The sequence below is a fragment of the Magnolia sinica genome, chromosome 10 (assembly GCF_029962835.1).
Source record: "Magnolia sinica isolate HGM2019 chromosome 10, MsV1, whole genome shotgun sequence".
NCBI classification, from domain to species: domain Eukaryota; kingdom Viridiplantae; phylum Streptophyta; class Magnoliopsida; order Magnoliales; family Magnoliaceae; genus Magnolia; species Magnolia sinica.
Window position 1 is genome coordinate 26,452,498 of NC_080582.1, and position 23,487 is coordinate 26,475,984.

The 23,487-nt window shown below is 40.3% G+C and overlaps 1 protein-coding gene across 1 annotated transcript; it reads left to right on the forward strand.

Annotated features, from left to right (window-relative positions):
• Window positions 1–16,063: 16,063 nt before the first annotated feature.
• On the forward strand, window positions 16,064–18,514 carry LOC131258207 (putative pentatricopeptide repeat-containing protein At4g17915). Its single transcript, XM_058259345.1, has one exon. It carries the CDS (start codon window positions 16,413–16,415, stop codon window positions 17,784–17,786), a length of 1,374 nt encoding a protein of 457 aa, XP_058115328.1. The 5' UTR covers window positions 16,064–16,412; the 3' UTR covers window positions 17,787–18,514.
• The last annotated feature ends 4,973 nt before the right edge of the window (window positions 18,515–23,487 follow it).

Below are 23,487 nucleotides of genomic sequence, written 5' to 3' on the forward strand. Positions count from 1 at the left end.
GTGAGTCGATGTCGTTCATTGGGTTGCTAGAGCAGATCAGGTAGTAGAGGAGCTAGATGGGGTCCTTACGGCTCATGTTGAGCTTCATAATTAGACGATAGATTTCTACCTTTATTTAATGAACTTTGTTATTTGGGATGGGCGCTACATTTGAAATTTTGTGATGATCGGAATGTTTTTATATAATACATGGTTTATTCCGCCAACAGTTGTTGCTAACTCTGATTAGTGATAAGCGGTTCAAATGTACACTGAATTTTAAAGGCTAACACTTGGGTTTTTGGAGAATGAATCATATACTCGGGTTCCAAAAACCAGAGCGTTACATTATGATTTATGGCTTAAATCGTCCCAAGGACAAGGTAGATGGACAAACATCAATCTCTCAATTTCCTCTTTTTACTCTCGTTGTTGCTTAATGTGTTATTCACAAGATAGCATCTTCCTATTTATAAGAAAGGATAGAGAGTTTGGATGAGATCAAAAATTATTCGGTCTTATCCCTATCTCTTCATCTAAATCTTCATTTAAAGTTGAATTTGAAATTCAACTTCAAATGGAAGAAAGAAAATTGATTAATAAAAAGAGACCTAACCTTATGGGACCCACCCACTAATGATTGCCTACTAGTGGGCCCCACTGGCCTATGTTAAACATCTCCCACTCAATCACATTGTGAGATAGGTACACAAAAAAATTTGTCCATCTAACTTGCCTAATAACAATCAAAACTAAACATCGTGATCAAAGAATCAGAGGCGTGGGACCAGCTGGATCACTGTAATCTTCTCACATGTGTTTAAGTATTAAGTGACCACCTAACTAGTACTCAATAACTCAAGTTTTACATGCCTGTTTAGTCCGCATGACCACACCGAATGTAGTTAACTCCCGATCTAGAGTACTCAGCTAACATATGCACTTATCCAACTTATCGAGTTATTCTGAAAACTCAATTTTCACAAACTTGGAATTAAACTAATTTAAAGCAATACATATACATACATACATACATACATACATATATATATATATATATATATATATATATATAAGTCTATAAAAAACTTGATATTACTGGCGGATAAGTCTTCAAGTGAGTATTTATAGTTCTAAAAACTTGGTGTAACTGTCACAGGATCTTCCCCACATAGATGTATAATTTGGAATCAATCAAGTTGCTTTCCTAACGTAATTGAGTCTAGCCAATCAAGGGTCTTTCGTCATAAGACACTAAAGTAGCAACACTCAATCTCATCCTAATATACACAAGAGGAGGGTAGTTAAGGACACAACGTGTCACCTACGGGACTGGCTACTCGCACGTTACAATGATTAGATCGAATCAAAGCAATCTGTAGGTAAAAGGTCCTAGCACGTGACTACAATACACGCCGTAAAGTAGACAATATTAGATATATGTCGGGTCTATAATGCGAAGTTCATTTCACATGAGGTACGACTCATCTCATAATCTCACAACCTGACTATTAATTTAGGCCATAACATTGATCGCATGTAAAGTAATGGTGTGATTATGCTATTCTACATAATCAGTCTCATATTCAATCTTTCAAGACTGTAAGCGGATATGACTCACTCATATCCTCTTCTTTTATTATTCGTAATAAAGAGAAGTCCATACCTCAGTGTATGAACATCGTCCCAAATAAACTTCTCTTGTACATTCAAGGTTGGTCAACCCATGTGAGTGGGTGACCGGCTTGCCAACAATAAGTAGAAATCCTACATGATCTCATGGTAAATGTTGATGATCTATAAACATATTCTATATAAGTACTCAATACTGAATAAATGGAATGTGTTATTTATTAATGAAAGATCAAAGGTACTAGATACAAGCATATCAATCAAGCTCTTCTCAATCCCATCTGTCTGACGTGAACCTGAAATAGATCTCTAGCTATAGGTTTCGTCATGGGATCAACCATCATCTCCTTAGTAGAAATGTAGTTGAAGGCGACCTTCTTATCTCTCTCTTGATCACAGACGGAATGATACTTGATCTCAATGTGCTTAGACTTCTGGTGGTGTTTAACGTCCTTTACCAAGTCAATGGAAAAAATATTTTTATCGTCAGTGATATAGGTTGACGAATGATTGGTACAACACACAGACTTAGTAAAAATCTGTGAACTCATACACACTTCTGAACTATAGCACAACATGCAATGTACTCGGCCTCTATAGATGAAGGAGCCGTGGATGTTTGTTTCTTCCTCGACAATGAGATAACTCTCCCTCCGAGTAAGAAGACATATCCTGAAGTAGACCTTCCATCGTCGACGTCATTATCCCAAGCAGCATCAGAATATCCTTTAAGCTCGAGACTCGTGCCTTCATAACACAATATTAGGTCTTTCGTTCCTCTGAGATAGGGGAATATATGTTTGACGACTTGCCAATGAGACTGTCCCGGGTTACTCTGATAACAACTGACTATGCCAACTGCATAACTAATATCCAGCCTGGTGCAAAACATAGCATACGTTAAGCTCCATACTGCGCTTGTATAAGGTATTGAGGATATAACCAATTTCTCGGCTTTAGTCTGGTGACACGATTTTCTATCTAAGTTGGTAGCTTTGTCCATAGGGGTTTCAACAGCTTTTGAAATTTTCATCTTGAATCGCTTTAAGATCTTTTGTATATAAGTGGCTTGAGATAAGCTTAAGAATTTCCTAGGGCGATCATCATGGTTTTTACTCCAAGAATAATGTTAGCTTCACCAAGATCTTTCATCTCAAAGTTTGAGAATAGCCAATCTTTAGTCAACATCAACAATTGCATGTCATTATCAGCTAGCAGGATATCGTCTACATATAGAGATAGTATCAGAAAAGATCTTTCAGACTGTTTCATATATACACAATGATCTTCTTCACTTATCATGAATCCAAAAGTAGTGATGGCTAAGTGGAACCTTATGTACCACCGTCTTGAAGATTGCTTAGACCATATATAGATTTCAACAACTTCAGAGTTTCTTTCGATGTTTTTTGTCTACATAACGTATGGGTTGTTGCATATATATTTCTTCATTCAAGTGACCATTTAAGAATGCAGTTTTTACATCCATCTAATATAATTCTAAGTTTAAACTTGCGACAATGGACAAGATAATATGGATTGAAGAGAACTTTACAATAGGTGAAAAAGTCTCATCGCAATCAATGCTTTCTTTTAGTGTGAAACCTTTAACAACTAATTGTGTTTTGTACTTGTCCACTGTACCATCTTCCTTTCTTTTTGTGAGGCCTGTATCCTAGCATGTACTATTCCATAAGCTTCCGCGATCCTCCTGGTCGAATTTTGGCGACTCGCGATCTATTATCGGGATTTACGCGCAGCCCTGAGTCGTGTCCTATATTTTAGAGTCGGCTCGACCCGAGACTTGTACCCTTGTGACCGCGCCATCGCCGTGGTTCCGCCGACGCGTATTACGCTCCAAGGCGATACCCAGGCCAGGAGATGTGGGCCCACGTTCAGTTCGAGGAAAACATCGTGCGTTGCAATCTCTAGAAAATCCATCATATCAAATGTCAAATACACATCACATCACTCCTATCACTCACACCCATCCCCAAGTACAACTATCCATCCCCAAAAGTCAACTTTCCATCACTTCACCCATCCCTCTCCCAATCACTCCATCACTCACATCACCTCTCTCTCTCTCATCTCTCTCTCATTTTTCTCCCAAGCTCCATGAGAGCAACCCACGTCCAAGCTTTCCTCCATTTTTTCACCCACCATGAAGCTTCATACCCTATCATCCAACCTCTAAAATCCAATCTTAACTATTGATTCATTCTCCTTGGAGTTAGATCACCCTTGTGTGGAAAAAGGAGTAATAGTTTTGAAGGTGGGTGATTTCATTTGGTTTTGATGATTTGAGGGCCCACCTATGGTGGGACCCATCATGATTGGTATCAAAGAGGGGCCCATAGGGGCGGGGTCCCTTCGTTACTCCAATTTCTCTCTCTCTCTCTATCTCTCTCTTTCTTTCCCTTTTTTTTGGAGATGATGTGGCCCACCTGATCAGTAAACCCATGCCATCCAGCTGTCCATCTAGACGTGCTGGGTAAGGCCGACTTTGATGTATGGGTTTTATCAACACCATCCATCTGACGGTGGACCCATCCATGTGGGTCGCACCTTGATGTTTATATGTTATCCACCCCATCCATGCATGGGACGTGGGGCCCACTTTGATGACACGTTGAGCGCAGCACGTGGGACCACCGTGATGTATCTATTGATCTCAGTCGTCCATCATCTAGACGGTGGGTCAGCAACAACCAGCTGCTGTAGGATGCTAGCAAGTTCTATGAGTCGATCATGAGATATGTGTTTTATCTAGCCATCCATTCATTTGCGTGGGACCCACCCCACACGTGCGATACGTGTGAGGGTGGGGCCCACCAGATGAACGTGCTTTATATATGGCCGTCTGTCTAGCAGGGCTGGGACGGCGGGCCACGTGATGAATGTATTGTATTCAGTCGTCCATCATGACGCTGGACGTTTCAATCCAATATATATATATATATATATATATATATATATCATGTGTGGGCCACACCACGTGGGCCCACACGAGGCATCCCATCCACACCATCCGTGGCGACCAGGGACTGAAGCAGATCCAAACCTCTGGTGGGCCACCATGTGGACCACACTAGGATATATGTGCTGCATCTGCACCATCCATCTGGACAGTGCATGGTACAACCCTACCATGAAGTGTGTGTTTCATCCTACTGTCCATCTGGACGGTATGGGTGGGAGACACCATATATATATATATTACGATGGGTCCTACGTGGGACCCACCTGGTATGGGAAACCAATTGGCTGGGCGCCTCAACCAACCATATAGTTGCTATTTGTGGGACTCCCATGTGTAGTGTGTGGTAGATCCAAACCGTCCGTCCCTTGGTGGACCACACTAATGTATTTATTCCATCCACACCGTCCGCATGGAGTTAGATGGTGCTAGACAATGGCTAGACAGTGCTGATTTACATAGGTAATGTTTGGATGGTGTTGATTTATAGTGGGCCATGTGTCCCATGGAATGATAGCGTATAGTGATACACATGTTACATCTACAACTATTAAAATGATTTTAGTGTGGTCCAAGCCCACTTGAGGACCATTGGTGTGGCCCATCCATGAGGCCCAATATGATGTATTTTGGCCCATGGGTGGGGCCCACCTGTTTGTATTGTTAGGCCCAAATATGTGGCCCATGTGATGCATTTGAGGCCCAGGTGCAGGGCCCACTATTGTGTGTTTGAGGCCCGTTGGTGCGGCCTATTAATATGGCCCACTTTATGTATATTGAAGCCCATGGGTTGCGACCCATTATGATGTATATCGAGGCCCATGGGTCGTAGCTCATTGTGATGTATTTGGGGCCCATGGGTCATGGCCCATGGTGATGTATATTAGGCCTGTATGAGTGGCCCATTGTGATATATTTCCGGCCCATTTGGTAAGGCCCACAGTGATGTATTTCTGGCCCATTTGGTAAGGCCCATTGTGATGTATTTCCGGCTCATTTGGTAAGGCCCATTGTGATGTATTTCCGGCCCATTTAGTACGGCCCAATGAGATGTATTTTCTGGCCCATATATTGTGGCCCATTTGACATATATGGGGCTCATGTATTATGGCTCATTGTGATGTACATGAGGTCTATGAGTGAGGCCCAATGCATGAATGTGTGGATCGATATAATGTGTGATTTCACTATAATGTATGTAATGATGTTTACGTGGGCTACTGTTTGGGAGTATGTTGGTTGAATGTCCACATTGTGACCTTTCCTTAGGTCAATTGTCGATTCTGATTCCGATTGTCGATGTCGATTGTTTAGGTCGATTCCAATTTCGATTGTCGAGGCCGATTCTGATTGTCAAGGCCGATTGTTGAGGCCGATTCTGATTCTAATTGTCAAGGCCGATTGTTGAGGCCGACTCCGATTTCGATTGTCGAGGCTGATTCCAATTGTCGATACCGATTCCGATTGTCGAGGCCAATTGTTTAGGTCGATTTTAATTCCGATTGTCGAGGCCGATTGTTTAGGTCGATTTCAATTCCGATTGTCGAGGCCGATTCTGATTGTCGAGGCCGATTGTTGAGGTCGATTCCGATATCGATTGTCGAGGCCGATTATTTAGGCCGATTCCAATTTCGATTGTCAAGGCCGATTGTTGAGGCCGATTCCGATTCCAATTGTCGAGGCCGATTGTTGAGACTGATTCCGATTGTCAAGGCCGATTGTCGATACCAATCCTGATTGAAGAGGCTGAATCCGATTGTTGATTCCCATTCTGATTGTCGAGGTTAATGGTTGAGGCCGATTTCGATTCTGATTGTCGAGGCCGATTATCGAGGTCGATTCTGATTGATGGGGCCGATTATTGAGGCCGATTATGATTGTCGATTCCAATTGACGAGGTCGATTATTATGGCTGATTCCGATTGTCAATACCGATTCCGATTATTGAGGCTGATTCCGATTGTCAAGGCCGATTGTTGATGCCGACTCCGATTCCGATTGTCGAGGTCGATTCCGATTGTCGATGTCAATTCCGATTGTCGAAGCCGATTGTTTAGGCCAATTCCAATTCTGATTGTCGAGACCGATTCCGATTGTCGAGGACGATTGTTGAGGTCGATTCTGATTCTGATTGTCGAGGCCGATTGTCGATTCCGATTCCGATTGAAGAGGCCAATTCCAATTATCGAGGCTTATGGTTGAGGCCGATTCCGATTATCGAGGCCTATGGTTGAGGCCAATTTCGATTTCGATTGTTGAGGCCGATTATCGAGGCTGATTCCGATTGTCGATTTCGATTCCGATTGTCGAGGTCGATTATCGAGGCTGATTTTGATTGTCGATACCAATTTCGATTGTTGAGGTCGATTCCGATTGTCGAGGCCCAATGAGATGCATATACGACCCGTATTTAAGGCCCATCGTGATGTGCATTCAGCCCGTGTTTGAGGCCCAATGTGATGTATATGCGGCCCGTATTTAAGGCCCGTTGTGATGTGTATTCAGCCCGTGTTTAAGGCCCAGTGTGATGTATATGAGGCTTATGTGATGAGGCTCATTGTGATGCATTTAAGGGCCAAGTGATGGAGCCCATTGTGATGTATGTTAGGCCCATGTAAAGGCCCATTGTGCTGTGTATTAAGCAATTAGTGAGGTCATGGGTCCACTATATGTTAGACTCTATGTGGGTCATTCCTTGGGGGCAATGTTAGTTAAATGTCCACATTGTCGAGGTCGATTGTCGATGCCGGTTATTGATACCGATTATGAGTATGTGACAGCTTAACATCATGATACATACCCATACGCATCATCTACATGTTTGTTATGAGATATGATTGACCATTGCATATGTCATAATGCCGGTCGTTATGAGACTCTCTGGTAGGCAGAGATTGTCTCACACGAGTGCACGGTATGCACAGGATTGATGCATGATTAGACTACATAACTCATGCATCTTGTATTATGTGATTGTGATTACTGTACGCCCTAACGACATCAGGGCTGTGACCTCCACAGGCATGTCGTGGATGGTCAGATGGGACACCAGAAATGTTTGGTTTGAGCATCTGGGCACTTTGGATGTCCGTGGATGAAAGTCTCTAAACCTCCGAGACCAGGAGACGCCCCAACATCTAGACCGAGTGGATACATGAGCGCCCGAGTGTCGAATACCAGTAGGTCGCATCTCCCACTGTGTCGTGGTCGGTTGGGAGGGGGTGTAGCCTTATCTGCCCGAGTGAGGGGGCTGTAAGCTAGGTTGAGTTTAACCAGCTCCTAAATGGGTCCGCTATCGATGAGCCAGGTAGGCATTGGTATACTACCGGCAGACAGGTGGTGAGGTCTTTTCCACTCGCTGGGCTATGCGGCCGGCTGGGGCGGTAGCTAACTTGGAGTGTACTAGACCCCGGTGATGATCCAGAGATGTACAGTACTGATATGTAAACTTATTGAGCAGGAGTTACATACTCATTCATTCATTCATTCACTATCCACTCGGGCTGATTGTGCACAACTAGTTAATATGTGTACCTCCTCAATGGCCAGGATTTCGGTTGGGGCGTGCAACCAACCTGAGATCTAGAGTTTACCACATTGAGTCTGACTATCCAAATTAGGTATGAGACTGGTTTGGATAGAAGTCCCTTGTGATGGACCCCATAGCCTGCAATACTACGTACTATCATCCCAACTTCACACTTCAGCATGGTCATTCCATTCGCACCGCATATTGCAATATATCTGTGGCATATGACATTTTGGGCTATTGTGTTTCTGTATTTTTATGGTCTAGATATGGTTGACGCTATTTGTGAACTCATCAGGAATTGTATATTGCATTGCATCCTCGGCATATGATATTTGGCTCTTTATGACTCTTTATTTGCATAGCTGATCTGTATTGCGTATTCTGATATTGATTGACTCATGGACTTATCAGTATTTCCGCTTACTCTGATATCATATGATTTATGATCTTATTAGTATTTCCGATATTGCATGATTATGGCATTGTATTGAATACTTGACACTTAACTTGTGCACACACTTACACCACCCTCTAAGATTTCTATAAGCTTATGCACAATAGATGCGTGCAGGTAATGTTAGATTGCAACAGCGTGGAGCTTGGAGTGGTAGCTAACTTCTGGAGCTTTGATTTTGACATATGTATTTCCCTTTCAGCATTGTATTCAAATGTTTATATTAGTGGATATGTGATGATGATGTTGCCTTTGTGATTTGGGTAAACTTGTGTTTATGCTTCTTACGAGATAAATGTACGTTGAAAAATCCTCCTTGTAAGATCCTAGGATCGAAATCTGGTGTATGTGTGTTGGGAGTCGAGAATGGGGTACTACGGAGGCTGTCGGCACCGGATTCGGCGATCGAGAATTTTGTGAGCCCGATTTCCGAGTCTAGGGCGTGACACTTTTGATCTTGAGTACCCACTTATTACCTATCATTTTGTGATTGGAAGATAGATTTACAAGTTCTTAAACTTTATTTTTCTCCATGGAAGAGATCTCTTCGTCCTTAGAAGTAACCTAATCGGTTGAGTTAGAAGATAATAATGCATCCTGATAAGAATTAGGTTCATCACCATCAACCGCAATGCAAGAGAATAACTGCCCCTCAATATCGAAGTATCTTCGGGGAATCAATCCTCTTTCGCCTCGACTAACTAAGGAGACTGTTGAGATGTCCTCCCACTATGCTGACAAACTATAAGAGCATCATAATTTTCAAAAAGTTCTATAGTAATCTTTTATTTTATTCAGCTGGGGTATTTATCTTTTGTGAAGGTCACGTTTCAAGATTCTATCTCTATCTATCGTCCATAGTCTTCATAATCTAGAACGTATCCCTTTGAATGCATGTGGTACCTTATGAACATGCATTCAATGATTTTACTATTAAGTTTTCCTCTATGCGGGGCAGACAGTAAAATATATCCCAAAGATCCCCAAGGCCATAGGTTGGCTAGAAAAAGAATCCTCCTAGACCACATCTCATATGGGGTCTTAGGAATGGATTTGGATGAGACTCTATTAAGGACGTAAATGGTCGTTATCAGTGCGTCTCCCCAGAATGTGGTAAAGAGATTGGCTTGTGTCATCATTGATCTAACCATATCCAATTATGTCATATTCTTTCTCTTTGCAATACCATTTTGTTGTGGAGTGTAAGCCATTGTGCACTGTCGGACAATGCCAACATTTTTACAAAATGATTTGAATATTTCAGATGTATACTCGCCACCTCTATCGGATCGAAGGATTTTAATCTTTTTCTCAAGCCGATTTTCCACCTCAGCTTTATATTTAAGAAAACAATCAAAAGCCTCAGATTTGTATGAGATGAGATACACGTCCATAGTATGAGTAATCGTCAATGAAAGTGACAAAGTATTGACATCTATTTCTAGCAGGTACATTCAATGGTCCACAAATATTTGAATGAATTTTCTCTAGTTGGCCCTTAGACCTAGCCGCTTTAGGGAATGGTTTCTTTGAAGTCCTCCCAAACACACAATATTTACAAAATGAAAAATTAATTTTGGATAATGAATCTAATAGAGAAGAATGTGCTAGTCTTGTCATATGATCCTTTCCGATGTGATCTAACCTCGTCGCACATGTCATTTTAGAGATTCAAATGCTATAGTTTCATTCGACATAGTAGATAAAGCAAGAGGTGCATTATCACTATCTATGTTAAATAAATAAATCTAAAATTAAATTTTTCCATGCAAAGATGAGGTTATTAAGTCTTAAAGAAACTCGTGTCCCGGAAAAATGAATATCAAAACCATCAATTAACAACTTAGAAACAGAAATTAAATTACGACGCATGCCCGGTGTATAAAGAGTAGTATGGAGGATTATTGTTTGACCTATGCACGTACGGAGATGGTAAACGTTAATCCTTAGTACGTTTTCAACAGCATTATTTCTCATATACACCTTGTAACTTCCCGTGGCTCTAGGTCAGAATTCCTTGAGTCCTTGATGACTTCGTGTCACGTGCTTTCTTACGCCTGAATCCAAAATCCACTCATTAGATATAATATTAATGGAAATGATTTAAGAATAAACCCGTACATACAAAGTATCTAGTGACTTAGGAATTACTATCTTTTTATGGGCACACTGCCGACCATAATGGCTAGAGTTTCTGCAAACGAAGCAGATTATGTCTGCCTTTTTGTACGTATTCTTTTCATTCTCCTTCTTGGGATTTGGAGGAGGTGTTGTAGACTTCTGTTCTTGGTCATTCTTGTTTGCCTTCTCGTGAACTTTGTACCGTTTCTTGTTAGCTTTCCGCTTTTAGGTCTCTGTTATAAAGGCCCTGACCGAACCTGGCTGAATTGCATTTATTTCAACCTTTTATACCGAATGACCACAAAAGTCTTTGAACATGGTGATAGAATCAGTATGGTTCAGAATTCTTTTAATCAGGGCCCAAGATTCAAGCAAAGAATGGTGCATTGATATTATCTTTTGGTTTTCAGTCAATTTACACCCCACATTCCTAATGGCTCCTATCATTTGCTCCATCTTGCGGATATGATCTTTGATAAGGCAGTCGACTGTCATCCTATATTCCTGGAATTCTAATTCCATTGTCCAAACTTTTGCATCCAAATTATGCGCATAGGTATTTGTCAGTGCTTCCCAGATTCCTTTAGTGGTGTCATGTACTTCATACGTCGGTATAAGTTCTTTGTGCATTGTGCTAATTAAAACATTATGGACAAAACGATTCTGTTTACATCACTTATTGTAGCGGTTCATTGCAGCCATATGTCCTAAACTTTCGTTTTCAACCAGTATAGGTTCTTCTTAAACCTCATCGAGTGTATGCGATATATCGTCCTCGTCCAGAAGGCTTCGCATTGCGTGGGACTAGTCTTTGTAGTTGTTACCATCGAATTGTTGACCTTTGAGTTGTTCATCGATTAGTGCTTTGGTGGCCATCTCTACATTGCATCAAGTATCACTACTTAGCTATGATCTAAGGTATTGGCACTAATCATCAACATTTATACGTATTATTTAAAATTTCAAGATAAAAAAGTAGTCAACTCATTTTAACGAGATCTAAAAGTCTACATACCTGAATAGGCGGTGTAGATCAATCAAGTTCTCTTATTTAAGATGAATATGATGCTTTTATAAAAATATATTTGTATAACATGCAATCTTCCATTATAGGTTACATGCATCATTTAATGGGGAAGACTTAACTTCCACTCAGGTTATGCACAACCTTTATATATATGGAGCATCTTAGCACTAAGTTTTCTATTTTCTAATGAAGAAGGGGCATAGATCTAATTGTATTAAGCCTAATTATATCACATATATAAATGTTATCATCATAAAAAAAAAGCGCTCAGATATTAAGAGAGCCCTATCATCACTAATGATCATGTCCATTCATGATGGATCCGATCATTACCGATAATGATCACCGTTGATGATGGATCCTCTCATCAACGTTGATCATCACGATTGATGATGGTTCCTATTACTAATGGTCCCTTGATCAATAGTGAATAGAAGAATATATTAAGAAAACTACATTCTTATGCATGCATATGTACATGTAATAATCAAGAAACACGTGAGATATACATTTTGATTGTTGAACTCCAAAATGTGTAGCTCACATTATAATTATTTAAGGTAGGCTACACATTTTTTGGAGTTTTACAGTCAAAATGTATATCTCACGTGTTTCTTGATTATTACATGTACGTATGCATGCATAGGAATGTACTTTCCTTAATATATCCTTTTATTCACTATTGATCAAGGGACCATAGTGATAGGAACCATCATCAATCATGATGATTAACATTGATGAGAGGATTCATCATCAACAGTGATCATTATTGGTAATGATCGGATCTATCATAAATGGACATGATCATTGGTGATGATAGGACTCTTAATATTTGAGTACTTTTTTTTTCATGATGATAACATTTATATGTGTGATATAATTAGGTTTGATACGATTAGATCTAAGCCCATTTTTCATTAGAAAATAGAAAACTTAGTGCTAGGATGCTTCATATATATAAAGGTTGTGCATAACCTGAGTCGGAGTTAAGTCTTCCCTATCAAATGATGCAACCTATAATGGAAGATTATATGTTATACAAATATATTTTTATAAATCTTCTTGGGTCAATAGGATGTAAATTCAAATATCGCATATTTGATATTACAATTATTATTATTATCATTATTTAATTTACATACCTTAGGAAGAAAATAAATAATAATAATAATAATAATAAATGAATATATAAATGATTGATGTATAAATAAAATAAAATATAGAATATAATAAAAAGGGCCACTGATTTTTTGTGATTAAAATAATAAATTGGAGATCCACTGTTGAGTTACTCTGATACCACTGAAAGTCTGCGCGGAAGAGTGAGCCCTCAAGATTTGACGGTATACACGATATGAGACCTCCACAAAGCCGAAGATGAACAATCCAGATCTAGTGGTCCGCCTAACCATTCCTAGAGCAAATGGGTCTAATCACCCCTCTGATTCTACGGTATAGATGGCCTCAAATTACGATTTATGGCTTAGATTGTCCTAAGGACAATCTAAATGGACAAACATTAATCTCTCAATTTCCTCTTTTTACTCTCGTTGCTGCTTAATGTGTTATTTATGAGAGAGCCTCTTCCCATTTATAGGGAAGGATGGGGAGTTTGGATGAGACCAGAACTTATTCGGTCTTATCCCCATCTCCTCATCTAAATCTTCATTTAAAGTCAAATTTAAAATTCAACTTTAAATAGAAGAAAGAAAAATGATTAATAAAAAGAGGCTTAACCTCATGGGACCCACTCACTAGTGATTGCCCACCAATGGGCCCCACTGGCCTATGTCCAACACAGGTGACCCAGTCTAGTTTTCTCAATTTTTTATCTGAGCTTGAAGGTCTCATCTCAAGGCCACAAAGATTGGAACCCTAGTCAAGCCAAGGATAGTGGGCATCGGCTTCACTAGATCCCAACAAATAAAAATAACATTAAGGAACATCCTACCTATTTGCAGTCCAGTGACATAAATGGCATTGGATCTTATATCCCAGGGATAAATGATTAAAGATTCAATTGTTCCATTCTCTCCAACAATGCCACCACTAATATAAAGTTTATTCATGATGTTATTGACCCTGTCGATATCAAAAGTTGATAAGACCTTGAACAAATTGTTGATTGGGAGAGTCTGAAACATGAAAGAGGCTAAATTTACAGAGAATGTGCACCCAAATCCAGCAGATATAAGGGCAGTTAAAGAAAAGATGATCAATAGATTCATGACTGAAATGACAGGAGTAAACTCCTCATGTATCAAATTTAATCTCAAGAGATTGTCTTTGATCTTGAGTTTTCCAAAAATAAAATAAAATCACATAGTGATTGAGTGTTTTGGAATATTAGTTAAGCTAAATAAGATCAATTTTGATGATTGGAGAAGAATTGGTCCGTTAGGCTTTCATAGTAGATTTGAAAGTCATTTGGCATTGGGATGAAGAGTTCACACAATTTCATCAACTACTTGAAAAAGGCTTAACTGAAGAGCCTCATTGATAATTTCAACTAGATGAACCAAGGATGGAGGGGGGAACATAATGCAGGTGCATTTTTACGTTGAGATCGAGTGGGGTGGTTTGTTGGATATAGGGGCACACTTGGGGTGGGCAGCTTGTGTGAGACAGGTGGCTCATATGAGGCGGAACTCATGTAATGTGGGGCTCATGATAGGGGTTTGACCGAGTACCTAACCCATGGGATGTTGGGCCAGTGTATGAGATAAATGGATTGATTCACCACGCTTTATCAATTTGAACTTTTAAAGCAAGTGGTTAGTTGTCCTACATCATAACACTATCTATTTTCATAGATAAAAACATAAATGCAGATGTTCTTATCCATTCCAAGCCTATAGATGGCATGGAACTTTAAACAATCCAAGAGAAAAAAGAGAACAGAGTAAGGGTTCAAATCACAATTTTGTCAAATTTCCATTCTCAATAAGAAATCTAGTTTGAGGCTTAGTAGATCCTCAACACCTAAGATATGCGCTAAGCCCGTGAAGTTATGGTCTAGCAACCTTAAATTCGAAATAGAAGCATCCTTGAAATACTTTCCCTGAACTCACCTGCATTGCATGCTATTTTCCCTTAAAGAGGATTTTTATTTTTATTTTTATTTTTATTTATAAAGAATTGTTTGATGAGACAGTCTTGACAGAGATTTCCAAGAGAAGGATGCTTAAGTTCCCCTTATCATTTGATGTGTAGTTTTGATCCCAACCAACGGAGTGGATAGAGTTATCCCTAAGAAAGCTCCTCGTTGGCTCTTCTACTATTCATAAAGAGAACTTAGGTAACGAGAAAGAATTAAACCCAAACAAGTGTTAATTGAAAAAAGGTTAATGAAATCAGCTCAAGTATGTGGCCTACTTGAGTTTTAGAGTCCTTTTTTTTTTTTTTTCTTTCTTGGGCCAACATCCTAATATGAGTTATAAAAGATGCATTGTAGATGTTACAAAGTCATCACGGTGAACCATATGTTGTCATTGTTGGATAAATTTTAAGTGGACTAGAAAATTAGAAAGGGAAAGGAGTGGGTAAAATCCAAACCTTCTATATGACATAGCTAAACTCCAATGCGTCTATTAGGGGTGCACGCGGTTCGGTTTGGTTAGGTTTTGGAGTGAAATCGAAATTGAACCATTTCTAACGGTTCTAGAAAAATCAGAACTGGAATTGGACCATTTGCACCCTAGAATCAAATCGGAATCGGACCGTAAAAACCGGTTCAGTTATACGATTTTGGGCTTTTTATTCTCCAACCCAATTGCATGGTTTATATATATATATATATATATATATATCCAGCCCAAGTCCATTCATGTTGTGATCCATTTGATGAATGATATAGATATTATGTAAGGTGTATAAAAAGATATTTATAGAAACAATCAAATATGACATTGTAAATCATAAATCATGAGTCAAATAGACAACTAAAATACATTATAAACTCATAAAATAGCTTTAAGACAAGACCGATTAAGCATGATAATTATTGTCTAGTTCCAAGTCCGGTTCCAAGTTTGATTCTACCGTCCGGATTCAGGTTCGGCCTCCAAATTCATTTCTATGGTCCGGTTCAATGTCTAGTTCAGTTCTACATAACCCTAAACTGAGAACTGAACTCACTAGTTATTTGATTTTTGGAACCGAATCCAAAACTAGTGCATTTCAGAACTGAACCAAACCGTGCGGTTTAGCCGGTTCTGGTTTGGTTCACCGGTTCGATGTGCACCCCTCGCGTCCGTATGCACACAGATTTTCAAAATTCCTTGCGTACCAAAAGTATATTTAAAATCTCATTAATACCCTGCATAATCTTAAAGGCCACGACCCTCAAACTTAATTGCATGGGCAAAACTGTCCGTTTTCTCCTCCCATTATGCATGGTAATGATGTATTAATCTCACGGTAGAATAAAATAGGAGTACCTGCGTATCAACCGTCGTACTCTACCAGAGTATCAAGTAGCCCCACTTGTGTGGTACATGTCACTGGCACTCATGGACGCCTTTCCCTCCACTTTCATTTCTGCATAGTACATCTCTTTTCCCTTCCTCCCTCCATTCACCAGCCGATATCGACGGCTTAAATTCACGGAAAGGTGGGCCCCAAAACGCAAATAGGTTGAGATCTCCCATGAGCAATCATCTCCCAACCCTCCACCATCACCAAAGGAATGATTTGTAGCTTCTCAACCCGGTTATTGAACATCTGCATCTCTGCCCTCTGCAAAGCCAGCAATCTACCCAAGGCCGAGTCCATCCTAATCGACGGCATCCGGCTTGGCTACACGCCAGACGTCGTCACCTACAACACCTTGATCACCGCATATGTCCGCCTCGTTGGCGTTGACAAGGCCCACTCCGTCCTCTCCAGGATGCAGGAAGCAGGCATCGAGCCCAACGTCGTGACCTACAATTCTCTAATCGCTGGCGCCACTCAGCATTGCCTACCTACAAGGTCCCTCGACCTGTTCGACGAAATGCTTCAGAGAGGTATCCTCCCCGATGTCTGGAGTTACAACACTCTGATGCACTGCTTCTTTAAGTCCGGACGGCCCGAAGAGGCTTACATGGTGTTTCTTGAAATGGTCTCGAAGAATATATGGCCATCTTCGACCACGTATAATATAATAATTAATGGCCTCTGTAAGTCCGGGAATGCGGTAAAAGCGCTTAGGTTGTTCAGGAATAGGGATGAGTTGGGGTTTACTCCAGGAATTGTAACATACAATACACTCATTGATGGGCTTTGCAAATCGGGGAGGTTGGGCCAGGCGAGGAGGATCCTCAAGGAGCTTGGGGAGTCAGGACATGCTCCAAATGTTGTGACGTATACGACAGTCATGAAATGTTGCTTTCGATCGGGGAAGGTTGAGCAAGGGTTTGAGATCTTTTCGGAGATGAAGAGCAGAGGGTATACTCGCGATGCATTTGTGTATTGTACGGTGATTGCTGCATTAGCGAAGTTAGGTAAGATTGGGGAGGCCAGTGCTTGCATTGAGGAGATGGTTAGAGATGGGATTGGACTGGATATGGTGGCGTACAACACACTGATTAATGTGTATTGCAAAGAGGGTAAGTTGGATGTTGCGTTCCAGTTGCTTGAAGAGATAGAGAAGGGTGGTCTTGATGGGGATGACTACACACATACGATCTTGGTTGACGGGTTGTGTAAGACCGGTGACATAGATGCAGCCATTGGTCACTTGCAGTACATGGAGATGAGCGGCTTCCAATCTAACTTGGTGGCTACAAATTGCTTGATCCACGGGTTGTGCAAGGTGGGTCACTTGGATTTTGCATTGAAACTGTTTGATAGGATGAAGGTGAAAGATTCATTCACATACTCATCGCTGCTGCATGGTCTTTGCAAGGCAAGGAGGTTCCGTGCAGCATACAGGATCATGCTGACTTGTTTAAGAGATGGCATGAAAGTACTTGCTTCTGCTCAGCGTGCCGTTCTTGTTGGTCTTCGTTTTTCAGGATTTATTAGAGAAGAAAGGAAGCTCAAGTTGGCACTTAGGAAAGCTAGGAGTTTACGGTGTTGAAATGGCAAGTGGGACCATGATTGATTTTTAGTTATTGGAAGATCTTTCTCTCACCAACTAAGAAGTTATCAGGGAAGGGGGCTTGGTTGTCTCTAAATGATACTATCAATGAGCAGTGATAAGGTCATCCATGACACTCATGTGCAAGATTCTTGAATGTGACATCCCAAAAAAGAAGAAGGCATTTCGCTTTTCTGATGGCCACACACGCATGGCCAGCTGGTCCTTTCCCCCCTAACTGTCCATTTATTCATGCATATTGCTCACCTGATGATTGGTGACCCCCAATTTGGCCAGCTTATGTTCACTTTGGGCCCATCTCATGACTTGGCTGGATCTAGAATCCACATGTCAGTAATTGCTTCTTTAATCTCTCCTTGTGTGCATTACATTACCATTTCTCATCATGCATTGAAGAGCCTGTGGCAATTCGTCTGCATCTATCAGATCAGTAGCATTTCTTTTCCAGAATCAAATCTTTAAGAGCAGGATAAAGAAGTTATTCACACTTTGTGGGTTAAGAAGCCTTTGCGTGAACCTATATACAAGCCGAATCTGATGGAAGCCTTGATCATGACCAGAACAGATGGAATAACATTTTAATGAAAGCAGCGAGAAGCTTGGCAAGCTCAGCTTGTTGGTTCTTTTGCCATCTTTTTCATCTAGCTAAATGGAATATATGGCAATTGTACATGAAGATGTTATATATCAAAGAATGGTTTAACTCAGCTTCTATGTTGTAACAGTAGGGTTACCAATGACAATTGCTTTACGATGAGTTTTCAGTTGATGTACAAGGATAGTTCTAACCACATGGAATGGTTGATAGAATTGTTTTAATTTCTAAGTACTTTTCATGACCCAAATACTCCCAACATCTGCCTTGTTTTGGGATATGTAATACACTGTTTCTTTGGCATAAGTCCCCATTTGTTCATGGAGAAAAAGGTGGATCCCACATGTTGCAATGCTGGAATTCAGAAGGAGGGCCCCTCTTCCTCCCGAAGCCCTGCTTTCTCTTGTTGTGTTCAACACCTGGTGACGGAAAAGTTGGAGGCATTCCGTAGCTAGATAAAAGATCATCTAAGAAAATACTGCCCTGGTAGAGACTGGGAAGAACAAGCTGCCATGTGTTGGTCAATAGCAACATTGGAAGGGATTTGGAAGGGCTAAATGTATTGTTAGAGAAGAGAAGCTCAGAAGAAGCTCAATATTAATTTTCAGCTTGAAGGGAGGGGCAGAAGTTTCCTTTGACTTACCAGCTGAAGATTCATCCCTCCTCAGCATGCCATTGAAGTATCAGATGAATTTGGATGCAGTTGGAAGTTGTAACCACTGACATTTGACAACACCAGAATTGGGGCATTTGCAATTTCAAGAGCCCGCACCAGTTGGCCATATTGAGCAAGCTGGGCATGAATTATGATAGTCTTCAGCTGCTAGCTGTGATTGGTGGTGAGAAAGATGTTGGAGATTCCCAAGCTTTCTTGTTCTATGACATCATACTGTATGAAGAGCACATCTGCCAATGGTTCTTAGCAGTGGGGCATTCAGAGACATGATCAGCAGGGCGATGATAGGATGGCCTACTAATCTTCTCAAGACAGGTAATTTCGTTTTGGTGTTGTGTGTATCATTTGAACTTTGAATATCAAGCTCATTGGAAAGTTTGGTCAGTTTTGCAGTTAGTTGGTTTTGGTTTTTAAAAATGTTTTGATTGCATTGCTGAATGGGTTTTCTTTAGTTGTCTCCAAATTATATGTGGAGTATACTAAGGATAGGGAACCTCTCCTTTTTTGCCTACCAAATGGTGATCCAAGCTGTCCACCTAGAAGATCCCTCTGTAGTAATCTAATCGATATGACGAACTTTCTCATCACCTAGATATCCTTACCATCCGTACTAGGGTGATATAGAAACAATGTTTAGATTTAAACATAGCTATGCATGGTGGCAATCTCCATTTTAGCAGGATTATCCCATGGACTTAATGCAAACCCAAGAGGCAAAGTAAGTAAATCAATAAGAAAATAAAGAGATCATGGAAAAGATCCAACAATCCTCTAGCCGGATGCTAGAGATCACAATTGCAAGACTGTGAGCAAGCTCAATAGTCCTTTGGTCTTGAACTAGAGATCACTTTCCCTCACTTCAACAGCCACCGTAGAGAAAAGAAGAAAATTTCATAAAGAGAATATTGATCAAGTTGTCTTATTCCATAGGATAGAAGTCCTATTTATAATCAACCTTACAATCTGTAATCAAAGATATGAAATCTAAAAATCTATGAAATAGGAAAGCACCTAAGTAACAAAGCTTTCTAAAATAAGAAGATACTTAGATAAGAAAATATTTAAGATTATTCCCTGCCTAAAAATAAAGCTATGAAAGAAAGAGCAGATTTCCTAATCTAGAAATTTGAAAAAATGGAAAGTGAGGATGGTTAAAAAGGGAAGATGGTCCTTTTCTTGTACACACGTGCAGAGTGTGCACGTGTGGGATGCGGGACGATTGCATCAGGACTCCATCCATAGTGGGTTATACGGGATGAAGAAGTCTTGATCTCCATGTTGTGGGTAGAAGTGATGAGCCTCCTTTGTGGGTAGAAGGGGTATCTCTTCTTGATGTATAGTTCCTTTTTTTTTTTCCAATGAATTTGTCATCTTTTAGTGGTGAGGATCTTTGTGGGTTGAAGTGGTCTTTCTTCTTGATGCATTGTTCCCTTTTCTTGTAGTGAAATTGTCATCTTTCAAAATTAAAAAAAAGGAAGGGCGAGCTTTTATGGCAAACCATTTATCTATGATGTTCAACTTGCCGTTTTTTCAATGATATGTCATCCTTCTTTTCCTTAGGGCCTGTTTGGTTTGGTGTAAATGCTTGTAAATGGTGGTTAAATTATAATTATGACAAGTGCACGCTGTTTGCAATAAAGTGGGATTTCCACCTCGAAATTGGGCAATTCTCAACCTTGTAACAGTTGGCCCTAACATGACGTATGATGCAGGACATGAAATTTATATATGATGTGCGAGATTTCAGGCTTCAGATCACGTTAGTTCAGAGACAATGACATAAATTCCATATCCCACATGAAAGTCCAAACCATTCAATTAAGGGGAATCCATGCAGGTCCAGGCCTACACATGATAGGGTTGGATTAATAAAAATTATGAACCAAACGATACTCAAAGATAAGAAATAATCATCCACACATGCATAGTAATCAGTCCCTAATCCAAATGATTCAGAAATTTCAATTCGGGGAACCCTAGGGTAAGAAAAGGGGCATAAAATTGGAGATTTGAGTAATTTAGGGTTAGGTTTAGGGATTTTGGGTGAAAGCGGAGTGAAAGAAAGGAGAGAGACGAACCAGAAAAGTACCGCATGCGTGGACAACAACAATGGCCCAGACGCACGTGCGTGTGATCCCGGCCACATGTGTGTGGGGCCCACTATTCAGACAAATGCCACCTTGGCCCTGGTCGGCTAGGGATGGACTCCAAAACCCTAAAATCTCAGCTCGATCCGATATATGGTTTGTGCGTGGTGCTCGGCCAAAGTTTCAGCCCTCATGTAGGGCCAGATTTTGAAATTCTGCTGTGGGGAGGAGAATTGCTGCAATAGATGATTGATTCAAAGTGTAGATGATGGGGTGAGGTGAGAAGAAGGGATGATAGAAGATGGGTAGTAGAGATGGCGATAGATGAGGGTGAATCGGGATAGATGTGGCTTTGCACCAAGGTAGTTAATCCTTCGATGAAGGGAGGGCTTCGCACCTAATTAGGTTTTCATAACTCAGACAGTAGTAAAACGCAACAATTTTTATTAATCTTTATTGAATGGAAAAAAGCTACAAGGGGTGCCTATTTATAAGAAAACCCTATACTCCAAAACTCGCGTCATGTGCGCAACCTATTACTTGGGGATAAAGTAAACCAAAATTAAAACCAAACAAAGAAATCTAAGTGGACCACACCACAAACAACAGTGGAAATTGAACGCCTTCCATTGAAAACTTCTTAAGGGTTATAGAAGTTTTGATCTGCCTCATTTTTTGTCTCATGCCTGAAAACGATCTTCACAAAATGAATGGACGGCATGGATATTACATATACATCATGGTGGGGCTCATAGAGAATAGGTAATGCAATCAAAGTCTTTTTTCAAATCCGTACCCATCAAAATCTGAAAATATGGAAGTTATCATTACATATTTACCATTGTTTACCTACATTTATAGCTAACCAAACAGGCCCTTACTATATTTGAATGCAAGCATTTCCAATGCTAGAATGAATCGTAGCATGATGATATTTGTAGGAATTTTTGGTAGTATTTCAAAGGTGAAAAGATCACATTTTGAGTGCTAGTATTTTCAAAGATGACAATATGGCATTTTAGTAATGGAATTATTATTTGTAGACTCTAGAAATCTGTTCTTGCTAGTGTTGATTTTGTGTGATGATGAGAATCTTCTTTCTAGGAGAAATTAAGTTATGCCAATGAGAAACATTAATGATTAATATAGTTAATTGGGCAAGGAGGAAAAAGATTTCCTCTGTAATCCATGGTATTAAAAAATAGTTACGTTACAGTCAACACCCGTTACTCCATATGGGGGTGAATCGGTTCGTCCTGGAAAAAAGGGGTTGTGCTGACCTGTAATGGTCGATATGGGTTGATACCAAGGTATTTCGCAATGGTAATGGTGGCCGTAATGGCCACCATAGTTACCTATACGATATGGGCTGCAATGGCCGTTACGGTCTCTCTCTCTCTCTCTCTCTCTCTTTTATATTGAAAGAAAACCTGAAAAACCTATATTGGACCTGTAACAGACGGTTGCGAGGCCATTATGAGTCATTTTTTCTGTAATGGCTGTTTCGACCCCGTAACATGTCATGGTTGCCACTATTACCTTTGCGTAACGGCCTTTACGATCCCATAACGGCCGTTACGGATGCCATAACTTCCATGAAGAATCCAAACAATATGACTTTCCAAACTCATGCTAGGGCGTTCCCTGTTAGCGACCTGCTGCATCGGAACCTAGGTGTAGTGAGAAATGGGCAAAGGTTGGCTAGTGTTTCCCAACTTGATGACTTATAGCCTAACTAAAGGTCTGGTCCTTGAGTGGAATGGCGGAACATGGTTCATGTAGCCGATCCCAATTAATTGGGATAAAGCTTAGATGATGATGATGATGATGATGATATATATATATATAGTTGGTCTATTATCATGTGTCATCTGTGGAAGAATAGCATCGATTGCGGAGTTCGTGAGGAGTGTAGAGTTACTTTTGTGGTGTAGAAGAACTAGGAGAAAATAGCATGGGCTAACAGATTGATCTGAGGTCTGGAAGGCTAGAAGGGACAGTGATATTGGAGTTGGGATTCTACAAGACTTTTATTAGCTTGGCTTAGCAAATGAAGGTGACACATAGCGAACATCAAGTTGGAACTCAGGTTTGGTATCTTCACTTGGTAGTTGATTGGGTCAGTGCTGTTGAATGGATGGAGATCAACTTTCTACTTTTTTTTTTTTCATGCATATCATATTTTGTTCTTCTATCTATTAGAAGGAAGATCCTTTGTTTTCTCCTTTTTCGGCTATATTCAGAAGAGGTCTGCACTAAGACATGGTTTGTGATTGGTTGGACAGAGTCATTTGGAGTTGAGCCTGCATAGGCACTCAAGTG